The 16,894-nt window shown below is 39.1% G+C and overlaps 1 protein-coding gene across 5 annotated transcripts in view; it reads left to right on the top strand.

Moving 5' to 3' along the window:
- Positions 1-13,077, top strand: part of PITPNM3 (PITPNM family member 3) — a 63,216-nt gene extending 50,139 nt beyond the window's left edge. For 3 of the 5 annotated variants that reach the window (XM_027883827.1, XM_027883828.1, XM_027883831.1), the window contains 10 exons: positions 1,024-1,194; positions 3,319-3,513; positions 4,207-4,355; positions 5,889-6,005; positions 6,529-6,645; positions 7,795-7,943; positions 8,968-9,117; positions 9,918-10,101; positions 10,506-10,634; positions 11,005-13,077. In XM_027883827.1, the coding sequence (XP_027739628.1) occupies positions 1,024-1,194; positions 3,319-3,513; positions 4,207-4,355; positions 5,889-6,005; positions 6,529-6,645; positions 7,795-7,943; positions 8,968-9,117; positions 9,918-10,101; positions 10,506-10,634; positions 11,005-11,310 (1,667 nt within the window). In that variant the 3' untranslated portion in view covers positions 11,311-13,077. The remainder of the gene's footprint in view (positions 1-1,023; positions 1,195-3,318; positions 3,514-4,206; positions 4,356-5,888; positions 6,006-6,528; positions 6,646-7,794; positions 7,944-8,967; positions 9,118-9,917; positions 10,102-10,505; positions 10,635-11,004) is intronic. The other 2 variants (XM_027883830.1, XM_027883829.1) reach the window with 2 other exon arrangements.
- Positions 13,078-16,894: the final 3,817 nt, after the last annotated feature.

Below are 16,894 nucleotides of genomic sequence, written 5' to 3'. Positions count from 1 at the left end.
CAGTGTGCGCGGAACTGAGCCCACCCTTTAATCCTGAGGTTCATCTGCCGGGGCCAAGCACGCTTGGACGGTGGCAGCGAGGTCCTCAGGACGTAGATGGATTGCCTTACAGGGCTAGCGAGCTCCATCTGCCCGGGGAGTGTCCTAACCGGGAATCGAACCCAGATCTCAGCGTTGACAACGCTGTGGTTTTAGCCACTGCACCACCAGGGTCATTGCTTTACTCTTGTAGTTAATAAACTGACCATTGTAACATATAATGCAGTACTGTACAAAGTGTACTAAGTTTAATGAACCTATAATAAATTGATTTGATTCAGTGTGATTGAAGTGTGGTGTGTTGAAAAGTGACTACACTGACTGTCTTACAGACCTTAGCATTCTCATGTGATCACCCATCTAAGTTATGTTTCAGTTCTGTGTATTTAGTCAAAAGAATGTCTTATTAACTGAGTAAATGATTTTAAGATTTGCATTCTCCGTTGTAGCCCCAAACCTTCAGGAGCTGCACACCTTTAGCAAAAACCATAAACATTGCTTTGCTCTTACAGTATGACCAACCTCATTTCTATACATGAGCATCCATAAGGTGACTGGAGAAGCTGCATTGCCTTCTGTCACCTGCCTGCTTCTGCTGTCATCTAGGTTTAAGTCCTCTGGATGTGACAGGCCCAGCAATCCATTTTGCTGGTAAATATTTGAAGTGCTGAACATCACAGCTGTAATGCTTAATACCATACTTACAAGATTTTTAAACTTCTTTTTTCTTCCTTGCTTCTGTCTGTTTCTTTGACTGTTCTCACATCTGCTTTGTGCCTGCATCTCAGATTGTAATTTCTCTGTAAACTCATGTGCAGTGAAGTGTTCTTTGCATATGAAATAGGAAACAATGTAGTTAAATTTCTTCTGGCCAGGTGTATGCTAATCTGGAGTTTGCAGAAGACCATATTAACCATATTTCTGTATAGACTCCTTGAAAATCATAAAGGGGCAATACTGAGCTCTGTCTTATTCTTATCCAAGTATGCCAGGTCCGACCAGCCTGCAGCCAAGTGTACAGTTTCTTTCACTCTGCAGACCCTTCTGCCTGCAGACTTGAACCATTGCTGGAGAAAAGATTCCATCTTCTTCCCCCATTCAGTGTCCCACGGTACCAGAGATACCCACTAGGGGATGGAAGATCTCACCAATTAGGTACAGTGCTTGTTTTTGTACCTCTCATTATCTGTTGTTTTCTTAAGCATTCTCTCCTTCCACAGCTCAAGAGGATTTGAGATACCAGTGTGCTAATGTGCTAAAACCAAATCATCTGGGACTGAGTGACACACATACTTAGCACGTATGGAACCAAAGAAGATTGCTAATTAAAAATTATTGTATCTATGAGATTGATACTAGTTTTGTTACAGAGCAATTGGAAGGCAACACGACTGTTCTTATTGAAGTGTCACCTGTAAAATTTCACGTCTTTAACTATCATTTTAACAATTTTTTTTTACAGTTAGTTGACCTTTGCCTAGATCTTCAGATATTGTTTGTGTTGGTCTCCTCAGTTATGTACTAGGACAGATCAGAGCACTGAGCAGTCTTGATTGCTCTTCTCCTAGGTGGGCTACTAAGCAAATAATTATGTTGGATAAAAATGGTTTGAATCCTGGAAGAAAATGGAAATAGACTGATCTCTGGGGAGGAAAGAGGAATATATGGATGAGCAAGGTGCTAGTAGAAGGAGTTGTGCTTTTTTGGCTTTATAGAAAATAAGATAAAATCGTGTAGGTGTGAAGTATCTTTGACTTGTCACGTTCTGCAAAAAAAGGACTTTGTATCTGTACATGCTTACACATTAGGTTTATTCATTTTGCTACAGATTCAGACATGAATTCAAGCTTCAATGGGATATTTGAAAAGGTTCCTCAGGATTCAGAGTTTAAGGTTGGAGGCTAATACAGTAAAATGCCAATGTTTTCTATTAGTTGGAGCTAGAAGAATTGTATTTGGGAACCTGTTGTGTGCATTAGGGTACAGCAACTCCTTTCTTTTATCTGCTCAAATATGGTGTACCTTGGATGCAAATCAGTTTGAAAAGCAGCAGCTGATCTTGAGTTGCAGAAGGTTTGTTTCTAGTTGCTTCACTGAAATATGTGAAGATATGGCTGCTCCTCATGAATTTATTTGAGGAGTAGCTAAGGTGAGGGACAGTCCAGACTAGGGAATATGTGCTCTCTTCTCACCTCCCATTTCTGAGTTTTCTTTCAATGGAAATTCATACCCTGCTTTGCTTTCAGACTTGCTGTAAAGCCTGACTGTGACCTCAGAAATCCTGCTAGTTAGTTAGTTAGACACAAATTCTGTCACTCATAAATTGCTAAGGCTGCCTCAAAAAGCTGAACCTTTCTTTAAATAACTGTCATAGGAAGAATAGTTTGCTTACGCTCTTTTTCAAATGGAAAACCTTTTTTTGGTAGGTTTTACCATATTTGCTGTGTTAAGGTAACCCCTTTCAGTGATTCTTGAAACAGAGGCTTTAGAAGTGGTTTGGAAACTACTGGTGTTCTCTTTGGGTTCATCTAAAGCACTGGGTTAGAAGATTCCCTTACAAGCATGAAGATCTGGGAACCATGTCTGTTGGATGTATTTTAAAATAAAAATTCTTGAGTGCTAATGATCAGCAAATGTTCCACGGTATGGTTTTGTATTTAAAGCTCTACCCAATCACTGCTGGTTTTTTATACGTAAGATGTGTTGTATTTCAGTGAATGTGAAGTCCTCCCATTTAAATTCAAGCACTTTGAGATTCTTCTGGAATTTCGGGTTCTTCATTCACAAAGGATTAATTCTAGTGACGGTATTTTTTTTCTTTCTCTGATACCTGGGCTTGTGAAAGTAGTTCTTAAAATGAGAGCTTTCGTGGTGTCAAATGAAATGGTAACATGCAAACCAGCAGATAACCTTGTTAAAGATTCTCTTTCAGAAGTCCTTTTGCTTATGTCAGGAAGAGGACAAGAGAAGTATCACAGACTCCCAGAGCTCTGTAGTTCTTCTTAGAAAATGACTTTAAAATGGTTGGGGTTGAATGCCAGTGCACTTTGAGGGCAGGAGAGTGTGCTTTCTCCATACAGTCATGCTGTTGTCATGTTGAAGAACGGAGTTCCATTCATGAGCATTAAATGTGATATTATTCAGGAAAACGCTCAGTAGCACTGTATTTAAAAAGGAATTAATAAATAAACAAATAAAATATACACATGAACACTTATTTCAAAGTGATGATGTTAATTGCTTTGTTGTTGTTGTTGTTTTCATTTCTGTAACCTGCAGGTGATGCTCTCCACAACCACAGTGCTCTGTTCCTTGAGAACAGCTCTTTGAACATACCCTTCTCTCAGGAGGGTTCTGGATCTCCAGATACATCTGATCAATCACAAGGGAAAACAAGAAAGTTGAGCTTGGCCAGCACAAATAGTGAAAACTCAGGGTCAACAGAAAGCTTGCCATCCGCGTGCCTCACTAACAGTGAGTGAAGCCTGGTGCCGTGTGCTGTTAGATGTAGCGACAGCCCTTCTGTCCACAGTGTTTTCCGTGAAAAGTTTATTATGAAAAGGAAAAGTATCTGGAAGTTTGTGGAGAAAATTTTATATAGCACAATTTATCTCCCCTTTCTGTTTGTAATTAAGTAGATAAAGTGAAGTCATAGTTTTATAGTAAGGTGCCACTCATAAATAGCCATAACAGTTTCTAGGTAACAGGGGTTTCCAATTACGTTCCATGCATGAAGCAATATAGATAGATAAGATTTAGTATATATAATTAAAAGTGCTACAGATCATTATATTGTCCTGATGTGGACTATAGATAGATAGATAGATAGATAGATACTCAATTTACTATTTGGGAAGTATTGCAATTATGATCATAAAAGTACTAGTCTTTCACCGTACATTTTTCAGGAAGCAGTGGGAATCATGCTGAGGTGATTTCTGGTTCCCAGAACTTGGACCCAGAAGAACTGTTTAGATTGCAGATAGTTAAGTGATGATGCAGTTAGTAAAAACACTACTTTTGTTTATGATAGATACCTTCAACAGGCTCTAAATGTCAAGATAAAAAACCAGAAAACTTAGTTCAATTACCTAGCTGAAATGTAAAGATAGCAAGAAATTTAATAAGATACATAAATGTTATGCTATTTTGTTTTATTTTTTGTAGTTACTGCAAAGTGGTGGGGAACAAAACGAATAGATTATGCCTTGTATTGTCCAGATGTGCTGACAGCCTTTCCAACGGTGGCCCTTCCGCATCTCTTCCATGCCAGCTACTGGGAGTCAACAGACGTTGTGGCTTTCATTCTAAGACAGGTCATTGATCTTTTTACTTTTTCTATCCGCAGCAGACAGTCTTGCGATTTTTAGTTGCATTTTCCAAGAGTTGGTCTTTTAATCTTTAGTTCAGTTAGATGGCTAACTGTGTTTGCATCGCATTCAACTGTATGTGGGAATGATGGATGTGGATTTATTGGAGAGGTGAAGGGGACAGTAAGCCCACCATTAGCACTGCTGACTGTGACTGGGAATATTGCATTATTATGCATACCTTACTCACCCCTCCCATGCACCACATCATTACAGCCCTGTATTATATGTTAATTTCCTCCTGTTTTTGAAGGAATAGGCTATCTCCAGGCTTACATAACTATGTATCTCCCTACTAAGTATCACATTAGCATACACTTGATAGTAAACCAGCAGTTTGAAAGTACTACTTCTGTAAAAAAAGTGAGTCTCTCCTTTACAGGAGTATTTTGAGGCATTGCAAGCACTTTCTCCTCAGAATCTATTTCTGAGTCTTACTATGGGTCTGTTCTTCCTTCCGTAATTAGGCACCCACACACAGTCACTTACTGAAAATGCAGTACTCTGGCCTATAGACAAACGGACAAAGGTTGAGAAATCTCACCTGGGCCAGCAGAAAAAAATGAAGTGGTGTTCAAATAAAACTTGCAGAATAAGTGTTCTTCCAAGAACCCACAGTAACCCTCACACAATAGCCAGTCACAATTTGGTTTAACCCAAGAATCAGTCTGTGTGTTTGGCAGATGTCAGTGGCATGCCGCTCTCACAGCTACTTGTAGCTGGTCTCTGAGCGTGAACGCCCTCCAGCTCCTGCTCCCAGTGCTGGTCACTCTTCTAGCAAGGATGCTCAGAGTGGAAAACTTCAGCACAGAAAACCAGCTGTTCAACTTGAGAAATTTTCTGCCAGCTTGTGAAAGAGACAGACAAAGCTATTTCTCATTCAAGATGGGTATCTGTGATTGCAGAGTGGAACCCACAGATTTCAGTAAGATAGGGTTTGTGGTTTCAATTGAAATGTAGCATAACCCACATCCTGATCTTGAATTCTGTGGGTTGTATCCTGAGATCTGAGTTGGACGTGCACGTTTCTTGGTAAGTGTGTGATATTTAGGTTGTAAGAATATGTAGTTTGTATAACATAATAGAGTTCTGCATGTTCACAAGCTGGACATTAAAAAAAGCTTCTGTGGTCTTAAGCTGTTTTACTGACTTTGCAGAGCATAAGCAGACAATGTGACTGTCACTTGATACCAACCTTATGTTTTCACCATTTTCTCTGGAGAAGTGTGTAAGCTGTTGTGAATGGAAAAAGCTGTTCAATAAGTATTTGAGATTAAGTGTTGGCCAACAGAGTGAAAGCAGTTTATTTGTCTGAACAATTAATGGGGGCATACGGCCTGTACGTCTCACTACTTCCATAGTGCTTTTGGCTCTGTATTGTCATTCAATTGTAGCAGCAGTATAAGTTTCTCTTTCCTTGCCAAGTACCAGGTCTCCCCAGGCCACACGTTATTTATTAAAATGTTAATATGATTTCAGGTGATGAGGTACGAAAATATAAATTTCAAAGAAAATGACAACCTGGATCCAGAAACACTAAGTCCATCTAATCCACGAGAAAAATGGCTACGCAAAAGGACACATGTCAAATTGAGAGTAAGTTTGAATCTAAATATATGTGGCAGCCATGGAACATGGGCTTGGCAGAAATTTAAATGGAGTTTGATCTCCTGGAGAATGAGTTTACATAACTGAATATTACTAAAGAGCAATAACCTCTTAACTTAATCCAGAGCCAAGCAAATTAACAGTTAGGGAATAGGAACAATTTATTTTTGTTTATCGCTACATGTTGGAAGATATTTCTTTCTTTAAACAACAGATGAATCTATGGCACCACTTGAAGTGAAAGCTAATTTGCATTCCTCTAAATGTTCTCTCTTTTTTTGTTGTCTTGAGCACTCTCACTAGAAAGTCTATTCAGGAACCCACCATCAGTGGAAATAAGACTCCAGCTGAAATGGGAGCACAGCTCTGCTTGGTGTTCTCAGATGCAGTGATGTACCTCAGACACACTGTCCAGGACTGTGTCTCTGTGTCACTGTTCATAACATAATAGAGAGCGTAGCCTCGTTACAAAAGCACACATTACACTTCCCACCTTCTGTTCTTATTTCAGAATGTGACTGCTAATCACCGAGCTAATGATGTCATTGCAGCAGAAGATGGTCCTCAGGTACTAGTTGGGCGCTTTATGTATGGACCTCTGGACATGGTGGCTTTAACAGGCGAAAAGGTGAAGTCCGAGTACTCAATTTTCTTATTTTTCTAGAAACAATTGTTCAGTGTAGCACACATGTGTAGCATCAGAGAAAGCCTTACAGTGAGGGGAAATACATTACTAGCCCCCACTACTTCAGCAAAGATATGCTCTAAGTAGGCTTTCCTGAAAGCTGACCTTTTTCTCAGCCTTCACCCATCTTACCTGATGCTGGATATCTCCTTTAGTTAGTGGTGAGTGTGCTGTCCAGTGATTTCTGAACCTGCTATCCAGCTGGACCACCTACTGGAGACAATTGACTCTCTGAGCAAGAAGGAAATTTGGTTTGACAAACCACTAAAGGAAAATTGTGTATCATACTATCCAAGTAAAACAACTGGATAAAGGAATAGGCATTCTGGAGGCTACATGGCTGTGGTTTCTCCTACACATGGATGAGTAAAGATAAGTTTTAGAAATCAGTAGTAATGTGACACAGTTGGAACTGTCATTCCTAAAGCTGCCTGCTTACAGCTGATAAAGCCAAGCATCAAGTGAACACATCGGTTTATATTCACTGAGATTGTAAGATTTTCTGTGCACATTAAGGGAGCAATGCTGCTGCGCTGAGGGTAAACCTGTAGCATGGAGGTTTCACTTGGCCTGTTTCAGGTCCAGCAAAGTATTTAATACCCTTTATGTATTTTAGTTGAAGAAACTCATATTGAGGAAATCTTTTGATAATTTGAAGTGTTCTGGTTTTGCATTTGTAGGCAAGGCTATGATTTGAGAAAGATTTCATTTTGCTAATAACCAGATGACATTTTCCATTTTGGACAGTTAGTATTGAAAAATGTAATATATACATGGAAGCTGAAATTATCTTCTTCCTAGTTTAGGCCTTCTGCCAAATTTCTGAGGTCTATGCCGATGTTTGGCACCTGTAGTGCTAAGCTGAGTGCTTTAAATTACGAAGGCAATAAACCCTTGTGTTGTGTGTTAGGAAGCATTTGCTAATTGAGTAAAAACTGAAGTTTTTACGGTTTTGAAATTCCTGCAAAACTTCCTTGTAAGCTTTTAGAATCAGCCGTGGTTGGAGATACTAATATGATCTAGGCTTGACAGGCCCTGTAAATAGAGGGTGTTCTGCTGACTATCCCACTAGATCACTGTCGTTTTTTGCAGGTGGATATCTTCATAATGACTGAGCCGTCTTCGGGTAGGTGGGTGTACTTTGACACAGAGATATCCAACAGCAGTGGCCGGATATCGTACAACATACCTGAACAGAAGAGACTGAGAGTTGGTGTGTATCCCATCAAAATGGTGGTCAGGTAATAGTGCCAAGCTGAAACTAAAGCTGTGATCAGGAGGGAACTTCAAAACTGAGTAAAAACTTCCTTTGAATCCTTTAATCTCTATTTAGAGATTAAATCAATGGGGCAAATTTAACTGAAACAGAACGTTCTGTTACCCACCAGATAACAAAGTCCAAAATTAGTTTACAATCTTATGTAGTGCTAAATGAGCAGGAGAAAATGTTTTACCTCGATGTAGTAGAAATTCAAGAAAAGAGAGTTACTGAAACACAAATTAGGTTGTATTCAGAAGTGAAGCTTTAGACTGCTGGAGTAAGTTTCAAAGAGGAACAAAAGAAACAGTCCTGGTTTTGCTCGTTAAGCTATCAGCACATATTTTAAGAGTCTGCATCACCAGATATAACTTCCTAGATCATACAGTAATATTTCTAAAGGAAAGGAAGTGTGGTTTCAGATTACATTTTTTAGGGAACATGAGGTGGTGGGATGGGAAGAGCTTTGGATTGCCTTGTGATTTATCCATTTTTTGACATCCAGACCTCTTGGGAAAAAGACATTGTGAGGAAAAGATTGCATTTCACATTCCTTTCCATGAGAAGGGCCTTTTATTACTGTGTTGTTTTGGGGTGGGCTTTTTTTTTTAAACTTTCCTGGACTGGCGTTCCCATTGTAATTTGCAATGAGAGAAGAATAGCTCATGCTTATAATAGCAACTGTTTAGCTTATGGAGAAAGTTTGAGTAGTAGTTAAAGTACTTCAGGCTGGTTTTGTTTTTTTTCCCCTAATTCTTTTAGCTATTTATACATGTGTGATTTCTTATTGAAGTTACCTTCCAAATTTCTCTTTGGAAAGCTGCTTTCTGAAAGTGTAAGTTTTAATTGCCCCATGTAGGACTGGAATCAGAAGCCCTATTTGACCGTGATTTTTATTAAAAAGCTGTAGGTCCAGACAGAACTAATTTCAAGTATTAACTAGAACTTGCAGAAAATACATTCTGACATTTTGCTCTTTAAATAAATTTATTACTTTCACTCTCCAGAGGGGACCAGAGCAGTGCTGCAAGTTACCTGACGGTGCTTCCCCGAGGAATGGAATGTGTTGTGTTCAGCATTGATGGTTCATTTGCAGCAAGTGTTTCAATTATGGGAAGTGACCCCAAAGTGAGAGCAGGGGCCGTTGATGTTGTCAGGTAAGTGAGGTTTGAACGCTAACTCTATGGCTACTGAACACAGTAGGAAGGAAAAGGGTTTTTTTACTAAATAAACAGCAATTCTCTTTGCAGATACATTTTTATATTTGCTTGGACAGCAGGTCTGCCTGATTTTCAGAGGAATCCTACAATGCTGTGGATTACTTAAAAATTTGTACTTTAAGTTGCCTAAAGGTTAAAAGTTGCTTCTTTGGAATATGGTCATAAAGTATGTGCGGTGAATTAATAATGATTCCATGAGTATTTTGTGTTTCATGAACTTCACATAAGCACATACTTGTACTTCAGAAGTATCCGGTGCTGTGAATTCAAGAATGTTTTTTGGAGGCAAACTAAAAGCCTTTTAATCCATTATTGCAAGTCAGCTATGTCTCACTGGATGGGGAAATGCAGTTCTGATTTTGGAACCTGCGTGGAAATGTAGGAATGTCAATTTTCAAAGGTTTTCCCTTCCTTAGAGCTGAAATGGCAGGAAATCTCATTAAGAGTTTCAAAGATAGCGGGGCTTGATGTGTAGCAAGGTCTACTCTAAATACATTTTTAAATAGCTCTCATATTTTAGATAATATTTTGTATAAGAGTCTCTCTTGCTTTCCTCTGTCTCCCTCAAGGTGTGGACAGTATTACTTAATTGCTTGATAGGAGCAGAAATTTAGGCATGCTGTTCTTCTCTTGCTGAAGGATAACAGCTGACTTCTAACTGGGCTAAGAAGCTGATCTGACCTATGAGTATTGTTTCTCTTCCTGCACCTACATAATTTACCTGCTATTTATGACAGGCATTGGCAGGACCTGGGATATCTGATTATCTATATCACTGGCCGTCCAGATATGCAAAAACAGCGTGTGGTTTCATGGTTGTCTCAACACAACTTCCCACAAGGGATGATCTTCTTCTCAGATGGACTGGTTCATGACCCACTGCGACAAAAGACCATTTTTCTCCGGAATCTCATGCAAGAGGTACTAGAAACCTATTCATAGTCTTAGAACCTCTTTTCAGTGAATGTCATTCTGTAAACTAAGAGATCTCCCTTCTTTCTGAACAGTGAATCTCACTGGTCATCACAATGTCTTTTTGCCATTCCTCATTTCTTTTCTCACTTTTTCAAGGGCAAGGAAGGCTGATAAAACATCCAAAGGGACCTCCTATCATAATAAATAAATAAATGAACTGCTTGGATTTTCCTGTGTGCATAGCTGTAGTTCTTGCTGGCATGCAAGCAGACAGATTTAGATATCTGTAGTTTACAGAATGAGATTGTTAACAATGAACTCATGTGCTGCTTCATTGCAATTCAAGTGCCAGCCTTGTAGCTGCAGAGTGTTCAAGAGAGCGTTCACTTTGGAAGTAATGTTTGTTTCAGTGCCACATCAAAATCTGTGCTGCATATGGTTCCATGAAGGATATTTCTGTGTACAGTGTCTTGGCTCTGTCACCATCCCAGATCTACATAGTTGGACGACCCACCAAGAAATACCAGGCACAGTGTCAAGTAAGTAACTCTTGCTACTCAATCAGGAAGTCCTATGGAAGACAAGGAAACGCATGAATGCATGTGCAAACACACACACTCAGAGCAGCAACAGTGTTTCAAAGAAGGACAATTTTGGTTACAAATGAGGCATTTTCTGGCAAAGTGGATGGTTAAGAGAACTGAGCGGCTGCAGGCTGTATCTACAAGTGCATGCATTGCATATTGCTGAATGACCAAATTGAATAGGTCACTGAAAAAAAAATTGAGAAGGGTATTAGTACTCTGTAGGTGTCTAACTGGGATGCCAAAGATCAAAACTTACTCCCTCATAGAGCGCAGAGATTAAGGCAGCAGTAATTTGTCACTCTTTCTTTCCTTCCTATTTCAGTTCCTCAGTGAAGGTTATGCAGCCCACTTGGCCTCGCTGGAGTTTAGTCTCCATTCACGACCCAAAAAGAACAACTCTCGGATGATCTTGAGAAAAGGTAGCTTCGGCCTCCACTCCCAACCCGAGTTTCTGCGCAAGAGGAACCACCTCCGCAGGACTATGTCTGTGCAGCAGCCTGACCCACCTTCCTTGAACCCCAAGCCAGAGCGTGCCCAGAGCCAGCCTGAATCAGACAAGGATCATGACAGGCATTTGCCCTCCATTGCTTGGGTTCGAGGTGTTCACAAATTTGAATCTGTTCCCTAGGAAGACTGGGAATGTAGATCTTGGGTGCCCCCCGTTAAACTCGTAGGCATGCCTCAAAGATAATATTTAGGCTGCTCCAAACTAAGAGATGTAGATGGGAACCTGTACCTTGGAGTCTTCCCTGTTCTGAATCTGCCTTCTTACACCAATTGGGGAACTTGCAGTTTAGCTCCTCTTGTCATGTTTATTGGGAGATTTTAAAACAACCTAAAACTAGTGCAAGTGGTTACAACATCAAAGCAACAGGAAATATCTTTGATTATTTTTTACAACAGATATAATATGTGCAATAAGAGGAAAAGCTAAAGCAGGCTGATTTTGCTCAGAAGAAGGGTTGCGGTATGAGCTAATTATTTAGCTGCATCCAAAGTATAAATGGTAGGTCACATAGGTTACAGAGAAGGTTTACACTTTAAATAGTCCTTTCTGTTGCCACTTTTCAATAAAGTGGCACACTTACAAGGGAAGCAGAGATCGGAACTACAATAACGGGTGGTCAGAGTTCGTATAAAAAGATGCTTTTTGGGTCCTTTAAGCCCAAGATTTCCTTTCAGCTTGTGGTGTTGGTAAACAGACCCCAACATGGGCACTCATGTTTGTGTGAGGTGGTGGACAAATAAATGACAACTTCACTTATGAACCAGATTATGAAAACTTCATGTTAAAAATAAGTGTGTTGGCCACAGTTTGAAGCAGTTAGTGTTAAACAAAGTAATGTGCAACTGTATGAAGATCACGTTGTTTTGTGGAATTTGATAACTGTGCAGAAAATGTGTGGACTACTTCAGGAAGGAGATGGCTTTGCTCATCTCAGTCCAAGTCAGATCTTAAGAGGGTAAGCTAAAGGGAACCCTTTCACTAAGGGATTTGTGAACTTCAGGGGACTTTTTACACTGGAGGAAAAGAAAAGTAATGAGGTATATCGGTAAATTGTTTACCTTCTTATGCTTTATAGCAACTGCTGTGTTAAGACAATCCATAGCATTCAGAATTACAGCATTTGAGCTTCAAAGAATGGACGTGCCAAATTACAGGTGCCAAACAGACATTTTTCTACAGATTTAAATTTCTCTCTGATCTCCCAATGGACTTAGTAGAAGTAAAATATGTGACATTTTCCTTAAGTAGTAATATTCTAAAGTGTTGTAGTTAGTTGAACATAGTAACAGTTTGCAGATTCTTCATGCAGACACTTCCACTGAAATTCATCAAGAGAACTTTCATGACTGAACTGATGCATGTTTTAAAACCTGCAATGAAGTTACAAGTGCACATAAAACCCCCTTTTTCTAAAAGGTAAAACCAGACTATTAACATTGAGAAAGCTGGAAGTCAATAGGACATTTCTTTTTCAAGTTTGTTTGTTAGTTTTTAATTTCAGGGAATTGGAGTGGAGAGGCTGTTGTGCTTCCCCACCCCCTTTTCAAGTCTTGGTATACCAGAAACAGTCTCAACAAGTCGGTTAATGATTTTGATAGTTGACGGTAAAACAAGTAAGAAATGCAATGGAAAACTATTGAGACACTGCAGAAGTAAACCTAAGTCTATACTCCCTGTTAACCCTAAAGTTTCAGTGTGCTTTTGGAAGGGCATAGGAATGCAGCTTTTGACTTAAAAGGCAGCAAAATATCTTATAAAGGGAGATCCTTGATTTACATTTTCATACTTTACTTGGCAAGATTGTCACTTACCTATTTCAAATCTCCTGAAATATCTCTGGCACATCAGTAATTTTTTTGGTGCAATACGTCCTTTAAGGGAACACATGAAAAAGATTTAGGAGATGTAAAAAGTTTGAAAGCTCACACTTACTGGGAGCAGGTAAATACATTAGAAGGGGCTGGGGTTTTATGCTGTTACCAAGTCAGGCAGCTACAAAAGCTAAAGGAAAGATAATTCGCAAACTATATTGAAAGCAGTCTTCAGTTTTACAAATGCTTTGCCAGTAGTATCACAGTTCCATATCCCAAAAAATTGGAGGAATTATTCTGTGCTCTGTCTTGGCCCAACTGTGTGTATTAGTTCTAACCACAGAGTCCATTTCTTCTCCTGTGCTCTTGCATTAAGAGGAGGTTGCATGGGTACACCAGACTCCATTTCCCTCCAGCGACTTCACTGTTAGCAGGCTCCTGCTTCTTAGTTTCAAACAGGCAGGGTAATACAAGGCTTGTGAGTGAGGAACTCCATAGGCAAATTTTAAGTTTGCCGAGGGGACCTAAAAGCAACATTGACTGATAACAAAGTTCTTTCTAAGCACTGAATGTTTCGTAACAAATCTTCTGATAGTAATCACTATTCCAGCTGCAAAGTTCAAAGCTCCTGTTGCTTTAGCCATCTACCTCTATCATCCAAGAGACTGTTGTAGTAGAAAGGTTGAGTTCTTTTCAAAAGAGAGATTTGGGTGTAATTCTGTGACTCTACTGAAGGAAATAGTGTCTGAGCACAAGGTTAGAGAAATCTCCTAGGTTTCTCTAGGAAAGGCTGTCTTTTACTCTTGGAGACATAATGTCATTTTGCAGAGTACCATGTCATGTAAATGCTGATTTTGTGTATTTTCATTAATGGCTGGGTCACTTTGTAGTTGTCAGTGTGCTGGCTTCCTTTAAGAATATTATGAGTGTAAAACAAATACGTGTGTGTGTGTGATTTAGAATGGTAATGATTTCAAAGTTTCTACACATGGTATTGAAATCAAGCTGAAAATATTTCCCCTAACTTTGTTTCCATACAATATATGAGAACTTCAGTGGCATTTGCATAATTCCAGCACTGCTTATTGCTCATTGATAGAGTGGTTTATCTCCTGATCAGGTGCTCCAGCTGAGCACTTTGGCAAAACAGTGATACGTACAGGCATTAGCTTGGAGGTTAAGGCTTCCTGTTAATTAGGAACTGATCTTCTGAAACATCGAATGCCAGGTTCACTGGTTTTGAAAGCACCAACCAGTTGCCACTAAAATGGTAAAACAACTTCTGTTGGAGCTGAGAGCATGAACAAGATGAATGTGATTTTAGGCATCTCAGAACTAGGCTGGCAGTTCAACAGATATTCTGTGGCAATAGCCGGAAACCTCATGCATGTTGAACAACTAGTTTTTTCATGGGATTTTTTGGGTTTTTTCCCCCAGCTATACTTGGAATAGTCCTTTGGATTTGCATAATGAATCTCCAGTTTTAATTCTGTTTTCTCTTAGAACATTCCTTTGTGGTCAGAATTCTTGGTTACACACTTTGTCCACATTAAACGGCATGCAGTGGTTCATGGGCATTCAGCTTGCAATTGGATTTCAGTTTTACCTGTGTTTTCATGGAAGATTGGTCCTCCTAAGCAGGCTATTTGCTGAGGGTGAGTTTGAGCCTACAGCCATCCTATTCTCTGATTGCAGCTCCTCACTGCTGCAGTCTCTGTGAGGTCAGCACTTAAACTGTGTAGGCTATGAAAGTGTTAAAGCACACACAGAAGGGAAATGGACAGAAGCTAAGGTGGGTGCCCAGAAAACATACAAGACAATACAAGTTGTTTCAGCACCTTTAGTGCCTCCAGTCTGTAACAGAAAAGCACATTCTTTTAACCTGCTGAATGGAGGAAGCATAAATGAAATTGTACAACACAAAACTGTTAGTCCAGTGGGTGCTAAGGCTGCAGTACAAGTCAGTGCAAAGTAAGCCACCATTGGAAGCATTTACTTTGTTGTCTTGTTGATATGGATCAATTTTAAATTACTGTAAAAAATGACTGTGATTAATAGCAGTGGTAGAGTTATCTGAGATATTGTAAAAACACACCGTCACGACTGTGGTGTTTTGGTTTTGTCCATGTGTATGTGTGTAGCTACTGGAAGACACTAAAGTTTTGGTTCTGCTTTCACAGGAAATTTGTAACCGATATACTAAAAAAAAAAAAAAAAAAAAAAAAAAAAAAAAAAAAAAAAAAAAAAAAAAAGAAAAAAGGAAAAAAAAAAAGAAAAAAATCAACACCAAAAAACCCCACACCAACAATAGCTGTTTATTCAATTTTGTTGTCTAGTTAGGTAAGTTTGAAAAAAGACATCATTGTATAGAATGCAGACTATTCCACAGACCCAAATAGTGATGTTGGTCCAAATCAGCTTATTTTGAATAACTTGTTCATTTGTTTGTTTGGATACACTAGTGCTCTTGGAATAGATTCTTGCTTGATCAGAGTACTCCTGTTTAGTTTTGTGGCATGGTTTATATCTATTCAGCATAAAATTTTGTTAGCTGTAAAAATGACACAGTATTGATAACTCTTGTTCACTGGGGTTCATGGGAGCTGTCATTTTGATTTGTTTACATGAAACTAGTCTTAATTTTTTACAGATTACTTCACCTGTTCCTCTAATACCTAGGGAAGTCACTTCTAAACATCTAAAACTTTCACTGGCTACATAGAAGTGGAACTTATCAGTAAGCTAGAGAAAAAGGATTACACACCTTAGTCTACACAGGACGACACTTTATCCAGAAGACCCACCATTCTGCAAAATTGCCTTTGTTTGCCATTATTAGTGAACAAGTTGTTCTGTTTATACATTGCAGTCTTTCTTTATCCAGGACACTTCTAATGTATGTATTTAAGCAAGCCCCCAATATTTAGCTCTGTAGTATCATCACATACTTCATGGAATAAATTTGGAAAGGGAAAAAAAGAATTTTTTCCTGTTTTCTATATTGTTTGCTGTTTTAAATTTATAAAAACTTTGTTTATAAGTGTTTTTAATAATACCTGAAACCTAGGTATTTTTAGTTTTTTAAAGTTTTACATGCAACATTTGTTACTGAACAAATAAGATTTCCCCCACGTTTTTTTCACCCTCTTGCCATCTAAACCATAAAAAAGTGTGCACATCGTAATAGTACTAGATGACTGGAGCATGGGCACCTTTTTGATAAGCTTGTTGGCTTAAAAATGGAAAGAAGAGATTGTGCACACTCGTTTCATCATTTTTCTGTTTAGAGATTGACTTGTGGGATCTGAACTTGAGATCTCTGCATTCATTTGTTCATGTCAGGCTTGCGGGGGAGAAAGTGGTACTTTCCCTCCTCATCTGGAGGTGGTACAGGATAGAATTCCTATAGTCTCTGGCCTCAGCTTCTCTAAGAGCAATGATTCCTCGTGGTCTGTGTTCAGAGCTTCATCAGAAACTGTGGGTTTGTCAAGGTAATTAAGACTTCCATGATGTTTAGTCACTCAAGTTAAATATAGGTTCCTACAGATGATCCTAAATTCAGACCCACTCATAAAAAATGGAAGTAATACACATTTTCTGGATGAAAAGAGTTTTATTTTTCAGACATAAGAAATGGCCTGGAGCAGCTAGAATCCTGTGCCATGGACTCTGCAATTGGTCAGGTATTGGCAATTCCTCTTTCTCTCATTTTAGTTCAAGCCCAACTTACAGGGATTGTTACAGTTTACCCTCTAGTTGTATTTATCTCATTAAGCTACGTTTGAAACTGGATTGAATTTTGGGGGTTTGGGGAATATGAAACAAATCCGATAGTTCATTTGTAAGGATGTACAGAACTTAGGAGGGGAAAGAAAGAGAGGAAGGTTTACTGT

This window comes from Empidonax traillii, unplaced genomic scaffold (assembly GCF_003031625.1).
Source record: "Empidonax traillii isolate 1590-97213 ecotype Southwest subspecies unplaced genomic scaffold, ASM303162v1 scaffold135:size1941959, whole genome shotgun sequence".
Classification (NCBI taxonomy): domain Eukaryota; kingdom Metazoa; phylum Chordata; class Aves; order Passeriformes; family Tyrannidae; genus Empidonax; species Empidonax traillii.
The sequence above is the reverse complement of the archived record's forward strand: the minus strand, read 5'-3'. Positions and strand labels throughout refer to the sequence as shown.